The 13,722-nt window shown below is 41.9% G+C and overlaps 1 protein-coding gene across 3 annotated transcripts in view; it reads left to right on the top strand.

The window, feature by feature from the left end:
• The window catches only part of LOC138577331 (zinc finger protein 665-like), a 193,229-nt gene extending 179,715 nt beyond the window's left edge, over positions 1 to 13,514 (top strand). For all 3 annotated transcript variants that reach the window (XM_069649619.1, XM_069649618.1, XM_069649621.1), the window contains one exon: positions 2,919 to 13,514. In XM_069649619.1, coding sequence (XP_069505720.1) covers positions 2,919 to 4,597 — 1,679 coding nt within the window. In that variant the 3' untranslated portion in view covers positions 4,598 to 13,514. The remainder of the gene's footprint in view (positions 1 to 2,918) is intronic.
• The last annotated feature ends 208 nt before the right edge of the window (positions 13,515 to 13,722 follow it).

The following is a 13,722-nucleotide window of genomic DNA, read 5'->3' as shown; positions in this document are numbered from 1 at the left end:
AGCGCCCAGCACTTTAAATGCATTGGGCAATATCGTATTTGTTTTAGGAACTGGCTTCTTCGCTTTCAAGGAAACAAAGCTAACTAGTGGGCAAATTGTTGAACTACTTTAAATACATTTAGATACTGTACAGTACAGCACAGCGTCCACCATGTAAACTTTTAATCCTTTACTTAAGCTGGGAGAAAAATGTGTCACTCTTCAGTTCAGTTTAGTTTAATTTCCATAGTCTCAAGACCTGTTTGAATTACATTTCTCTATTTCAGATGTGTTGGGAAGCCCTCCATGTCTAGCTCTCCTTGATATACCTTTATTTAATGAGCTGAGACAAACTAAGTTTTGCAGTGGGATACAACTGCCCTAGTTCTTGGCTGTGTATCCCAGGACAATAAGACCCAGTTCGTACTATACGTATTCAACAGGGATACATCTGGTTACCCCCATTGCTATCTGCTTTCCAGCGCGCACTGAAACCTACTTGTTCTAACTTTTATGTCACTCAGTCTCCTAATCCTGGATTACTTCCTTTCTAGCTTCCTTTCTAGCGCCAAGACGCTTTGGCGAATGTGTGCTTTACAAACATAGTTAACATAACATTTCTGTAGCAATTATTATTATTACATAATAATTTCCTTGACATGCGGTTTTGGGAGAAGAACATTTATTTAACTCCATCATGGTCTGTCGCTTCTCCAAGCAACAAGTTGGTGGTAGATCTCTTTCTTTGGCTGGGGCTTCCCTGCCTCCCTGAAAATGTAGGAGAACCATCTCCGCTTCCAGAGCACCTCTAGACCTTCCTCTTTGCTTTTGCTTTCTCTCCTACTCTCCCCTGCTGAACTCCTGACTGAAACTGCACTGGTCACCTGACTACCCTCTGATTTCGGGCCCAGGTCCCCTACTCCGCCAGCTGCACACGTGCACAGTCTCCCGGAGAATCACTGCACTCAGGGGCTGTTTCTGTATCCCTACACTCCCCACCAGCTCTTGACACTTGATGTCTGCACTTACCCATGCACTTGCCACTAGCTGGCCGCACTTTTACCTACTGTTTTTATTTATTCTATTTATTTTTTACTGTTGATCCTATGTATTGCACTGCCCCCACCCCCTTACCCGCACTTTCCCTTCCCCCCTCCCCTGCACTTGCGCAATCTCAATGTCACCTGGCCTAGTAAGATCGTTGTCTCTGTCTTCCCTCTGTTCCCACTCCCTTGCCTCATCGCACTTTGAAACACTTGTGTATAGGCGCGTTATAAATGCCATATCATATCATAACAGCATTCTGGATTTTCTTTCAACAGCATTGCTACAGCAGACGTATTTTAACAAAACAAGCATATACATGTTTGGCTTTAGTTTTAAAACATTTTTTTTAAATCAGGTTTGTTTTGATTAAATTGTTTTTAGCTAAAATAGTTAAATGAAATAAAATAAAAATCTGTCAGGTAAAAATAAGAAACTTAAAATATTGTATTCTGCTGCTAACTCAGCCATCTTCATCTGCGTTTATCCTGTTAGTTAAATATCAAGGAAAGAAAAACAAGCCTTCTTTTTCAGGTCCAGATTGATTTCTTAATGTGGAATGATTTAGTCCAAAAGAAGAAAATATTCGTTCTACACTGGCAGAAGAATGTACTGCTGTTAAAAGCAAGGTTATAACTTCAAAAGTCTCTGAATCCAAGTGCTGAAGTGACTTCCATTTTCTTTATAACGTCAGTAAACATATATCTCTTTAATTGTTCAACTTTAGCTCTTAGGTTTTTTACAGTCTGCTGTGTGAATATATGATTGCTCAATTCTCATTCCCCGGCCAGCTCTTCTTTTTCAGATCTTAAGTCTTGGCTCTTGCACAGAGGATTAAGAATATTTATAGAAATATGAGCTTGAGATACTGCTTATCTAATTTGTTTAATGAAAATACTCACATAGAATTTTCCTCAGAAGGCTTTTAAATAACAATTTAATGTGTTTTTGTTTTGTTTTATAAATCATCACATTTTCGCCCTCTGTTCCTGCCCCAGATACATTTCAGCAAGATCACCTTTCAATGCAAACAAATGTTAATAAAATAAATAAACAATAAACTGCCCATTGATTTGAACATAGATTTGGAAACTACACCTGTGTTGTCCAGTGCTGTTTCTGTGGATTAATTCATCTCATTAGCTGGCACAGTTTAGGTGCACATTGTAAAACATGAATGCATAACCATTACGTTTAAATGTAACTGCAAGTACTAAACAGTAAGGAAATCCTAATACGTTTTAAATTAATACATGTGTGCCCTCATTATGAGGTTGCCAGTAGGCCGCCGATGCTACTTTGACTTACCGTTTCCCCCGCCCAATATCCTGGCAATACCGGGATATTACAGACGGCGGAAGAACTCCACGAGAACACTGAAGCACCGGCACCATTGTTAACGGTGCCGGTGCTTCAGTCAAAAATCTGCCGGTAGGGGCTTGAACTAGCGGCAGGTCAGGCCTGCCAGTAGTTCACTGTCCCTACCGGCGGATTTGTAGTTTGGCGCTCTGGAAAAGGTGTGGGTAACGTTGTTACCAGCACCTAATTTCCGGACTGGCAAACTTATGGTTCTCACTGTGTTACACGCATAACCCTTCATTTGGAGGTGACATGCACATTCTTTCTGAATTTAATGTTAAATGCGTTTAGCACTGCAATTTCCCATAGCAGCAAAGGCTTATTGAAATCAACCTATTTCAACCTGCCAGTTTAATGAGATTATAGCTCAGTGAAGCTTTAACGTACCATGTTCTGTTAGCTGGTGACCATCTAGCAGCATATTTTCCTAAATGTGTCTGTGTTTCTACCAATACAACATAAAGCTGTGTTTCCAACTTTGTACTCTGAGTTTGAAAATTCAGCTTACATTATGTTTTTCTGTTTTTCTCGAACAGAGGGCCGACCATGTGAGAAATACCAAGGGCTACATTTTGATGAATGCAAAAAGGAAACCGAGAGAAGTACAGAATTCTGCATAGCAGAACGTGCCCAGGATACTGACATACAGTGTCCAGCTCAGAAAGATCCAACTCTAAGACAGATAATGGGTCAGTCGGAGAACAGAAACTCTGGAAGAAGCCTACTAAATGAATCTATGGTGTGTGATGGACTTGTCCACAATGCAGCGAGCCTGACTGAGCAGAATAATGATTATCCTGCACAGAGGGTGCACAAACAACATCTTACTTTGAAGCAGCAATATGCATGTAACGAATGTGGAAAATGTTTCTCTCGTGTGCCAAATCTCATCTACCATCAAAGGGAGCACACCGGAGAAAAACCATATACCTGCATTGAATGTGGTAAAATGTACAATCACAATTATGAAATGGTCATTCACCAGCGTGTACATACAGGAGAAAAGCCATATACATGTCCAGAATGTGGGACAAGTTTCACCCGTAAATCAGTATTTATCAATCATCGGAGACTTCACACTCAAGAAACAATGTACTCTTGTGAGGAATGTGGAAAAAGTTATAGCCAAAAGTATAATTTGGCTGTACACCAAAGAAAACACACAGGAGAGACGCCTTATATATGCAATGAATGTGGGAAGAGTTTCAGGGGAATTACAACTTTAAAAGTACATCAGCAAATTCACACAAAAGGAAAACTGTACACATGTACTGAATGTGGTAAGAATTATAGTCAGAAATCGAACTTCATCATGCATCAACGAATACATTTAGCTGGGAAGCCATACACATGTGATGAATGTGGAAGGAACTTTAAATGGCCCTCATCATTAAAAACACATAAGAAAATACACACTGGTGAGAAACTATATGCTTGTGAGGATTGTGGGAACAGTTTCCGTGTGTTATCAATATTGCGTGAACACCAAAAAATACACTCTGGAGAGAAACCTTATGTATGTGACGAATGTGGAAAGGGTTTCAGGCAATTATCAAAACTGAATGGACACAAGCAAATACATACAGGGCAGAAATTGCATAACTGTACAATATGTGGAAAAGGTTTTTGCCAAAGGGCAGGTCTAACCACACATCTGCGTATACACACAGGTGAAAAACCTTATGTTTGTGAAGAATGTGGGAAATGCTTTAAACAGGCATCATACCTGATTTCACATCAAAGAAAGCACACAGGGGAGAAACCATTTATATGCAATGACTGTGGAAAAGGTTTTTGCAAATCGGCGTATTTGGCCAGGCACCAGCGAATACACACTGGTGAAAAACCATTTAAATGTGGAGAATGTGAAAAGTGTTTTAGCAGTCCATCTAACCGTTTACAACATCAACGTGTACACACAGGTAAGAAGCCATATAAATGCAATGAATGTGGCAAGAGCTTTGGTTATTCAACAAACCTGCTATATCATCAGAGTGTCCACACAGGGATAAAACCATACAGCTGTAATGATTGTGGCAAGAGCTTTAGTCAGCCATCAAATCTGGCCACACATCAACGAATTCACAATGATGAGAAACCCTATGCATGTACTGCTTGTGGGAGGTGTTTCTCTCAGGCATCAAACATGATGAAACACCTTCAGAGGCACACAACAAGTCACAGAAAGGAGCTTCTTCTGCAATCTGTATCATGAATTTAGGAAAACCTTGCGAAACATGGAAGACCACCAAACTGCAATCGGGTTTCTTTCGTCTTGACTTTTTAAATGTGCGTATTTTGTACACTAACTAATGTGAATTCATTTATAGCACTTTATATTGTATCTTAAAAGGGTTACTAAAAGTAAAACACTGTGGTATAGGCGCTTTTCTCAGAAGACTTGGGTAAGTTCAGTAATAAAAGTACAAATCAGCACTCTAAAACACTCTGTTCAAAAAAGTGTTTATCAAATGCCACCGGCTGAGGCCTCAACTGAAGACTGGCAACCCCCAACTATCATTTATTGGTGTAAAGTTCATTGATTGGAGTAAGGCCTATACGACTTGACTGAGGGATGCTCTAACAAGACAAAAACCTTTATGAGTATAACACTGCAGTGGTTCAAGGAAAACTCAATTCATTAATAGCAATATCCAAACCTAATTCTAAGGTAGATTTCCGGTCCCTATAATACTACAGTTTTCGTTTTTTTTGCCGTGAATCATTCCCACAAAGGCTTTCACAGTTCAAATATGGGTCACACTAACATACAGTTCCCAAGTGGTTCCAGCGGTCCAGGGACATTTCTCTAGCCGATCACGAAAGGGGGTTCTCCTGGGCTTTGAAGATGATAATTTGTTAACAGTTGATTTCTCCTTGTAATTCCCAGGTTTTAGGCTGCAATCATTGTTGTCAGCCTCCCACAACCAAGGGCAGGGTCAGAATTCTGACCTAGTTACTGGGTGGGTTGAAGTGTCCACCTCAGGCTCTGGCTTATCGAGTGCCTAGCCCAGGGGCATGTAATTGATCCCTCTTAGCTCTGGTTTTCTAAGAGCCCTCTTAGCTAAGATTGTCAGGAATCTTCCTTGCTTGGATTCTCAATGAGCCTTCCTGGATCATGGTCTCAGTGAAGAAGTGGTAGTTTCTTAGATGGGTTTGCCAGTCCCACTGGAGTCCCAACTATGGATCCTGGCTAGCCTATATGTTTGTCGCACTCAGGGTTTTTAGGCTGTGGCTCTAAGAATTTCTGAACCGAGGCCAACTAGTTTCTTGATTTCACTGGTGAGTGTGCCTAGGCTGCACCCCAGATCAGGCTCCATTTGTCTTGCCACCTGCTTGTCAGTAACTTCTTTAACCTTTGGGCCTCTTGGGTTAGCCAACTATCACTGTTTCCTCTGTACCTTTCTGTCTACATCCTCCTCTATTCTGACCCTCCTGCATCTGCATCTTCTCCCTACATCTGATGTCCTTGTCCTTCTTCTTTCCACTTCTCTCCTCCTGACTCCTGATGTTTCAACTCTCAATCTCAGTTTTCCCACCTCTAATTTACAGGTCTGTTTCTCGCTCTAGGTCTGTATTTCTTCTGTCTCTCTGCTCCAGTGCCAACCTTTTTCTCACAAGCTGCCTTCAACCCTCCTCCTACCCCTGACCACTCCTCTCTCTATTTCTCTTTTCTCTCTTCCTCACCAAGGCCAACTTCTCCTGCACATGTCTTTCTTCCTCTTGTTTCTGTCTCTTTTTCTCTCTTCCCCAACACCAACGTCTACCTGATAAGCCATCGTCTCTCTCCTCCTCTCACTTTTTCAATCTACCTCTCTGTCTTCTTCATCTGACACTACTCCGCAAAGCATGTCTGTACTCTAGCTTCTCTTCCCAGAATGAGCAAACAGCTACTTCACATGTATACTCCCTGGCTCAGGTGCCTGCTCCCTGCTTGCCTGAGGTGGTCAGGTGGTTCCCTGCTGTGATGTGCTTGGGAGCAAGGCTTTGAGGTTCAGAACTCAGAGTGGGGGGCTTTAAAAAGGCTGTTGGCCATTTCCGTGCCCTGTGCCCTGGAATTCGTTTGGTGCGAAAATGGTGTACATGCCTCCCCAGCTTGCAGGCTTTTCTATAGGCAAAAGAGATTAAGCCTGGATAATTGTAAATACCTCACACTTTATTTCTTCCCTTTTCTGGTAAAGATTTAAGTTGCTTTGTTTGTGTAAGCCATGCTGCTGAATATGAATGGGTAGATTTTCCTCTGTGTTGCCTCAGTGAAGGGTAGGTATTGTTTGTGCGCGAGGAGGGAGGTCAACCTCGTCCCTCAGTATTTGGCTTGCCTCATCTTTCCTCTCTGGGGAATGTAATCAGAGGTTCTATTGGAAAAGTAATGGCATGGTGTTCTGGTGGATCTGGTGGGTGAGCATGAAGAGGGGGCTTCTTACCCATAATGGTGCCTTAGGATTTTCGGTCTAGGTGGGAAAGACACCAGCCCCCCTCTCCAGACCACACCTCCTGTTCCTGGAACCAGAAGTGGGGTTTCCACTTAAAGCAATGGGGCAAGTCTTTGCATATTGGAGTTGTGCAATAAGGGCTCTCTTAAAATCTTTCAGGGACGTAGGGAGTCTGGGGGTGACTATGCAGCATTCCATCTCAGCAGGTTGCATCGTGTGGCAGGTGGCTTCCCCTGGTCCTCCCCAACTAGTTTGTCCAATTTGACGTTATCAAATGAATTACATGCATGTTTATTTTACACTCTTGACATCAAGCAACATCATTGCCCCCGTGTAATCCACCTTTGCCTCCAGAGTATTACTGTAAATTTTGTTTGTCAAAATATCTGCTAGTCTTTATTTTCCCCATTCACTATTCATCCTCCCTAACCTGGCCCTCTTGCCATAAAGACGTTTACCTCCACCACTGTAAGCACTCTTTGGGAATGTACTGTTCTGTATGGTTACTACGCTTAAGTGTTCCTGGTAGAATCACTCATTGCCTATCTAACAAATACAGTATAAAGTGCAAATGTTATTAGAACACCAATCATGTCTGGTACATTCTTAACCAATAGTGGGTATTTTGTATCCAAATACGTGTTTGAAACGATTCAGCAAGAAAAGGGAGTGGCCATTTTTGTGCTAGCTGCTCCCTGCCCTACATTTTGTGATTTTGAATGCATGGTAATGGTTACAAATGTACTATGCACAATTGGTGTTAACACAATAAAAACATGCACACAATGTGTCAAACACATTTTGATTTGATTGGAATGCTTTCTAGTGTGGAACTCTAAACACTGTTTCTCACAGTTTTTTTTAATCAGTATGCAAATAAATGGTACCAATTTCATGCAATTGGCAAGCATAAAAGACTCAGGAGTGAAAGAATTACACAGAAATGCGTAAATCCTCCAGAGCATATACCAATGTGTATAGTTGTTGGTAAATTAGTACAATACACAGGCTTCTTTCTACCTTTGACACTTCCACATGACATGCTTTTCTGATGTCGCGCCACTAGACAAAGAGAGGATGTTCCTCCTTTCTCTTTATATTATGCCAGTGCAGTGACAGGCATTTTGCTGAGTGATTCACTCTTGTCTTAGTAGGCCACCAGAAAGTGCATACTCGCCTATTTGATGTAAGGCTGATTCAATCATTTCATATGCAGGAGGGAGTGTTTGAATCGCAAACGGAGACACAGACTACGCTCTGGTGAAATGGCTCCTTTAGGTTTGCACTACCAAAGCGTGCATATGTTTAAAAGGAATGTTGACCTACTCCTCGACATGATCTAGGATCAATGATCAACATGCCACGTACAATTTCTGTGCTTTCTTAAACTTTAGCGGTCCAGCTTGCAGACTTTTTTGTGGCACTTTTTTATGGTTCTGTATGGTGCAGTGAACTTCGACCATGCCAAGTTGAAGAATAAAATAGTGTGATACCCACATTTCAATTGAATAGTGTCAGGCAGCTGTTAGAAGATAATGCTTCTCCTTCTGGATACACAAGGTATCGTCCAGTGCTGTTAGAATAATTACAGTATTGGAGACACCCCGTGCCAAGCTAGTGAAGAAAGCACATTGTTTTGTGCCCAGAGAGAAGATAGAAAAAGACAAAAGGGTCATTTAAAAAAAAGTGGTCCTTGCCCGGAGGGCACCACCAACATATGCAAAAAATGGATGCAAATGCTGAAATGTATTTTCACCAGCATACAACTCACATGCCGACATAAAATGTTGCATCCCTTTTGTGCACCCACACCACCTGTCTAAAACGGCTGAATCCCCCAAAGTGGTAAATTAAGTGTTAAACCATGTGATCACCTTTCACGCATGGTTTTAAAAACCTGGGGCATTGGAAAGTGACTACCACCCAAAAAGTCGTAGTCTTAGATAAGAATTCTGCACCTAACATTGGAAGTGTTGAGGAATGAAGAAATAATTTTCTTTGAATCTTCAGTAGAGAATTCCAAATATTAAAAACCCCTTCGTGTGAAGAACAGAGTAGAAAAGCGGAGCTGCATTGTAATAAAATGTTGACATAAAATCTGAACAATTGTTTAAATGGGTCTGATTTTGTACACACATTTTTAGAAATAAATCATTGGGCTCTGTTTATAGTTGATAGATTGACTACTCGGACTGTCCAAATCATATATTTCTAGGTTTGTCTGAACTTTGTAAAGACTGCATAGAATGGACCTAATGAGCATATTATTAAAGCTGCTGAACCATAACGAAGTTATGACTCTGGCAGGTGAACAGTTATGTGTGGCTGACAGGACTGATCAGAAGAGCCCTGCTTTCCTCTTAAGGTTCATGGTTTGGGTTGGTATCCATATTACGAAAAGCAGGGGGATTTCATTTTGCTCAGTAAGAAACCATTGTAATGGAGAGTCACCATGTGAGCAGAGCCTCCATCTCACAACGCCCATTCTTCTTTTTGTAACTCTTACTGTTTCCTTTTGTGTTAGACTTTTTGTAATGTGGTAATTTAACACTTATTGTTGGATGATGTTTTAATCCTCTTTATGTGATTCGTGGTTGAATGCTGTATAATGTGACAATTGGCCTCATTATTAGTTTGGAGGTATCCCGCTGGTAAATCAAGCAGGTTACCACCAAACGGTATTACTGTTACCGGCACTTGATCTGCCAGAATTGCTGGTAGATTACAAGTGCCGGTAAGTGTATGCAATGCCCCATTCCATGGAGTCCCTGGGGGGAATTGCCAGTATTACCGGGGCCGGTAATACCAGTACTTTTTTGGTGGTGGGGTGCCTGAATTACCAGTAGCCCAGAGCTGCAGGAAATTCCATCTACCCCACCACCAAACGTGTAGTTTGGCGCTGCGGGAATTACTGCCACTTTTTTCCCCACACCGATAACCTTGTAATGATGCCCAATGTATTTTGAGAGTGGCTTGAACGGTCACACAATGTCACTTCCAATGGTGGAGGATGAAAGGGCATGTTCTGTCCCTTTTTCTACTCCAGGCATTACGTGGGATGATTTTTCACTCAAGATGTTTAAACTGTTATTCTAGTTCCTTTGCTGCTGCAGTGTATCTTCAGCTGTGTGACATGCAATGTTCTCCAAATAACAACAGACATGGCATTTTCCTCTATAACCTACCTGGTCTCATTGTGGGCTCACTGTGGGAGCTAGTGCAACTCTTGCGGAAGGACATGATATCTGCCCGGAAGGTTGACAAACTTATCCGATGATCTAGTCAACCTTCTGGGCAGATAACTTCATGTCATAACGCAAGAGTGCCACTAGCTCCCAGAGTGAGCCCACAGTAGCCGGGGCAGTTTATAGAGGAAAATGCCAAGTCCCTTTTTATTTGAAAAACATTGCATGTCACACAACTGAAGATTCACTTCCGACACCCCACCAGCAAACTATTCCAGTATTGGGGAATTACATGCAATTACCGACGCTTGTAATCTGCCGGTAATTCCGGCAGTTCAAGTAACAGTAATACTGGATGGTGGTATCCCAAAAATGCAAACCTTTTTCTTAATTAAATAATCATTTGAGCCTGGTGTACCCTTTTTGTGCTGTTCTTCTGAAAAGCTTTGCAGCTACTTGCATCCACCTGAAGAAGGAACAATGTTTCCCTGTTTGCCATTCATAGGAGCTGCAGTTGGATGAGTTTCCCCTTTTGTCCCAATTTGATGTATAGAATTGGCATAGGCAAGCCTGGAATTCATCCTGTTATTAACGGCTATGAACTAAACTCTTCCTATGTACAAGGTCGTATAGTCCTTAATAGTTGTCTCCAGTAGATGTAATTATTGATCGATTTAGAAAGTGGGTTCCCTTGAGGCCAAGAAATAAAGGGGGAAATGGCATTGAGCAAAATTGTTAAGAAGGGACCAAAAAAATTATAAGTGCCACACTGACCCTAAAAAATAAAATGCATATTTCCCACTAATTGCTCGTTGATACCAAACTCACTCTCTCTCACTTGTTGAAATCATGAATGATAAAGATTACTGCTATTTCTCACTACTTGATTCCTTGATGGTTCCACACAGTGAGTGAAAGGTTCTTTGTAATGCTTATTACAGTTTGTCCAGATGGGAAGAACGGAACATCTTCAAAAATGTTTAAGGCCTCTTTAATACCCAAGCTAATGACAGGGGATTTAGTAAGAAGCACGTCTCTATTTACGAGACTATCTGTCAGTGAACTGGATTTCATCCTCGGAGATATGGGGGAGGTCCTAAGGCTCATATGCTTTTTCCAATATATGGTATAGTCTATGGACATATTGACCATTCCTATCTTTGTCCATGATCCTCTATCCAAGCGAACGATGGATGCACAAATTTGTTTAAGAGATTTCCAACATTCTTTGGGGGCAATTACTCACCCAGAGAAGGTGACGAGCGGTGATCTGTGAGCGTTTTGTGTATTTTAATTGGCAGAGATTGCTTGTGCATGTCTGCCTTTTTTTTAAAACACCAAAGGTAGCAATGAATTCTGAATGGGCTTGCTGAAATCACCTAGTTTTAAGGGAATGAGGGGCTATACCCCCACACTGTGATCTTTCAATTAAAAGAAAAAATGTGCTTTTCCAAATAGGGGATGTATGGATTTAAAGCAGTTACCCCAGTGAGGATCCTGTACATTTTCGTTGGAATTTTTCCCTGTCTTAGGTCAATTCTACTAACAAAGACATGTCTAACTTGGGTCCTTTCTCTCTACCACCTCTCTTCCTGCATGTGGTGTTTCCCAGGGCTCTATCCTCTGACCCTGGCTCTTCAATGTCTATCTGGCCCACCTGATCTGTACTTTCTCCTCAAACTATCAGTGTTATGCAGATGACACTCAGCTCTCTTTCAAGCTACCCTCAGCCTCCTCTCCCTCCTCGATCATTCCTGACTGTCTATCCACTATTCAGGGATGACGTGCCTCTAACAACCTCTGCCTTTATGTCAGTAAGACAGAGATCCTTCTCATTGGGACCTGTACTCCCGCTTTGTCTCTCTCCCTCTGGCCACTCTCTTTGGGCTGCTTCCCCTCACCCACCTGTTTGGCAAAAAACCTTGGCATCATCTTCGACTCAACTCTCTGCTTCTCCCCACACATCACAGACTTGCCAAGAAGGCCCACTTCCAGCTGAACCTCCTCAGAGGTATCCTACCTCGTTTCACCTTCCCCCAGAAGCTTACTATCTCCAGTGCTCTGGTTCTCTTCTGCTTGACTACTGCAACAGCCTCTTTCTCAATCTTCCTAACTGTACTCTACGCCCTCTTCAACTAATTCAGAACAGGACTGCAAGACATATCCCTGGCCTCAAGCCCAGGGACCGCATCTCTCTAGCACTGAAATCTCTCCACTGTCTCCCTCTGGCCACGATGATCAAGTTCAAGACCCTCTGCATCATCCACAAGGCTTTCTGGGGCCGTGGTCCTCCAGGCTACCCCTGGGTTTGGAGCGCATTATCAAATAATAAACTAAACTATATCCAACACTCTCTTCATAAATACCTTCCTTCTAGAGCCCTCTGTTCAGCTACCTTAAACTCTCTACGGGTCAGGCGCTTCTCCAAACAGAGAATGGGGGTAGAGCTCTCTCTTCTGCAGTGCCTTCCTCTGGAATGGCCTCCCTGCTCCTCTCAGACTTGAGCCAGATCACCTGAAGTTCCTGGAAGCTGCTCAAGACCTTTATCTTCTCTTCCTTCTCTCTCCCTCTCCTCTGCTAAACAACCTGTCTGCTCGATCTGACTGGTGGCAGGGTTGCCCTCAGAGTCACACAGAGACTATGCTCCCCCTTGCCTTTGACCAGTCACCCTGCAATACCTTTTGGACTAGCTAGCACATCCGGTCTGGAACTGCACCCATGTAGTCCTCTGCCATCCCTACACTTACTCAGAGCCCTGCTTCCCTGACTGCACTCCCCCCATACCCCTTCCACACACCCTCTCTCGTGCACTTCTCGTTGCACTTGCACAATCTGAATGTCACAAGGCCTAGTAAGATTGTTTGTCTTGTCATCCCTCGGTCGTCCCTCCTTGTCATGTGGCGCCTAGAACGACGTGTGTAAAGGCGCGTTATAAATACCATATCATATCACGTCATTGAATTTGGGCCTCGCAAAATGCAAAATAACAAGTCTTCCCCCACATAGAGTTGTACCTTCCCCTGAGTGGAAAACTGGGCCTTTTACTTGAGGTACCGCAGGCTGAGATAAAAATGTGTGTGCCTTGATAAAAAAGTCTTCCTGAAACATCTTGAGAATTCCATGTTCGGACCTAATGTTTGAAACTACTGTTTAAAGAGGTTTATGGTTCTTCTTGTTACAATACATATTATTGCTGTTATAACACGTGTACCTCCTTAATGCTCCTTCAGAGGGATGGCCATCACTTTTAACAGCAGAGCAGCATGATAATATGTGGTACAATCTATGACGCTATTGTATGCAATTATTATGTATACTAAGTATTTCTGGAAATCTAATCACATTAAACATTGATTTATTTTAATATGGAAATATATATGTTAATACATTTAAAATCTATGCTTTATATTTGCAGTAACATAGACATAGGATTAATGTGTAATACAGGGATTACAATGTGTATTTTTGGTGATGGAAATTTGATCTTTTGACTAATAAATGAATTTGTAATAAACTCATGTTTATTCAATTTTTTTAATTAATGCACAGTACAGTTAATTATAATAAAGTATATCTTTTTATTCAGAAACAATTGCTTATTATTAAAAATGGTCCTTTTAAAGAAAGTAACATTCATGGGGGAAGAATTCTGCGGGGAAAATGTGTGGCTAGGAGAGCTGTATTTCTCTTGCCACTACCAGTCTACATTGAAACAGTTTTTG

This window comes from Ambystoma mexicanum, chromosome 1p (genome assembly GCF_040938575.1).
Source record: "Ambystoma mexicanum isolate Mex_15411 chromosome 1p, UKY_AmexF1_1, whole genome shotgun sequence".
Classification (NCBI taxonomy): domain Eukaryota; kingdom Metazoa; phylum Chordata; class Amphibia; order Caudata; family Ambystomatidae; genus Ambystoma; species Ambystoma mexicanum.
The sequence above is the reverse complement of the archived record's forward strand: the minus strand, read 5'-3'. Positions and strand labels throughout refer to the sequence as shown.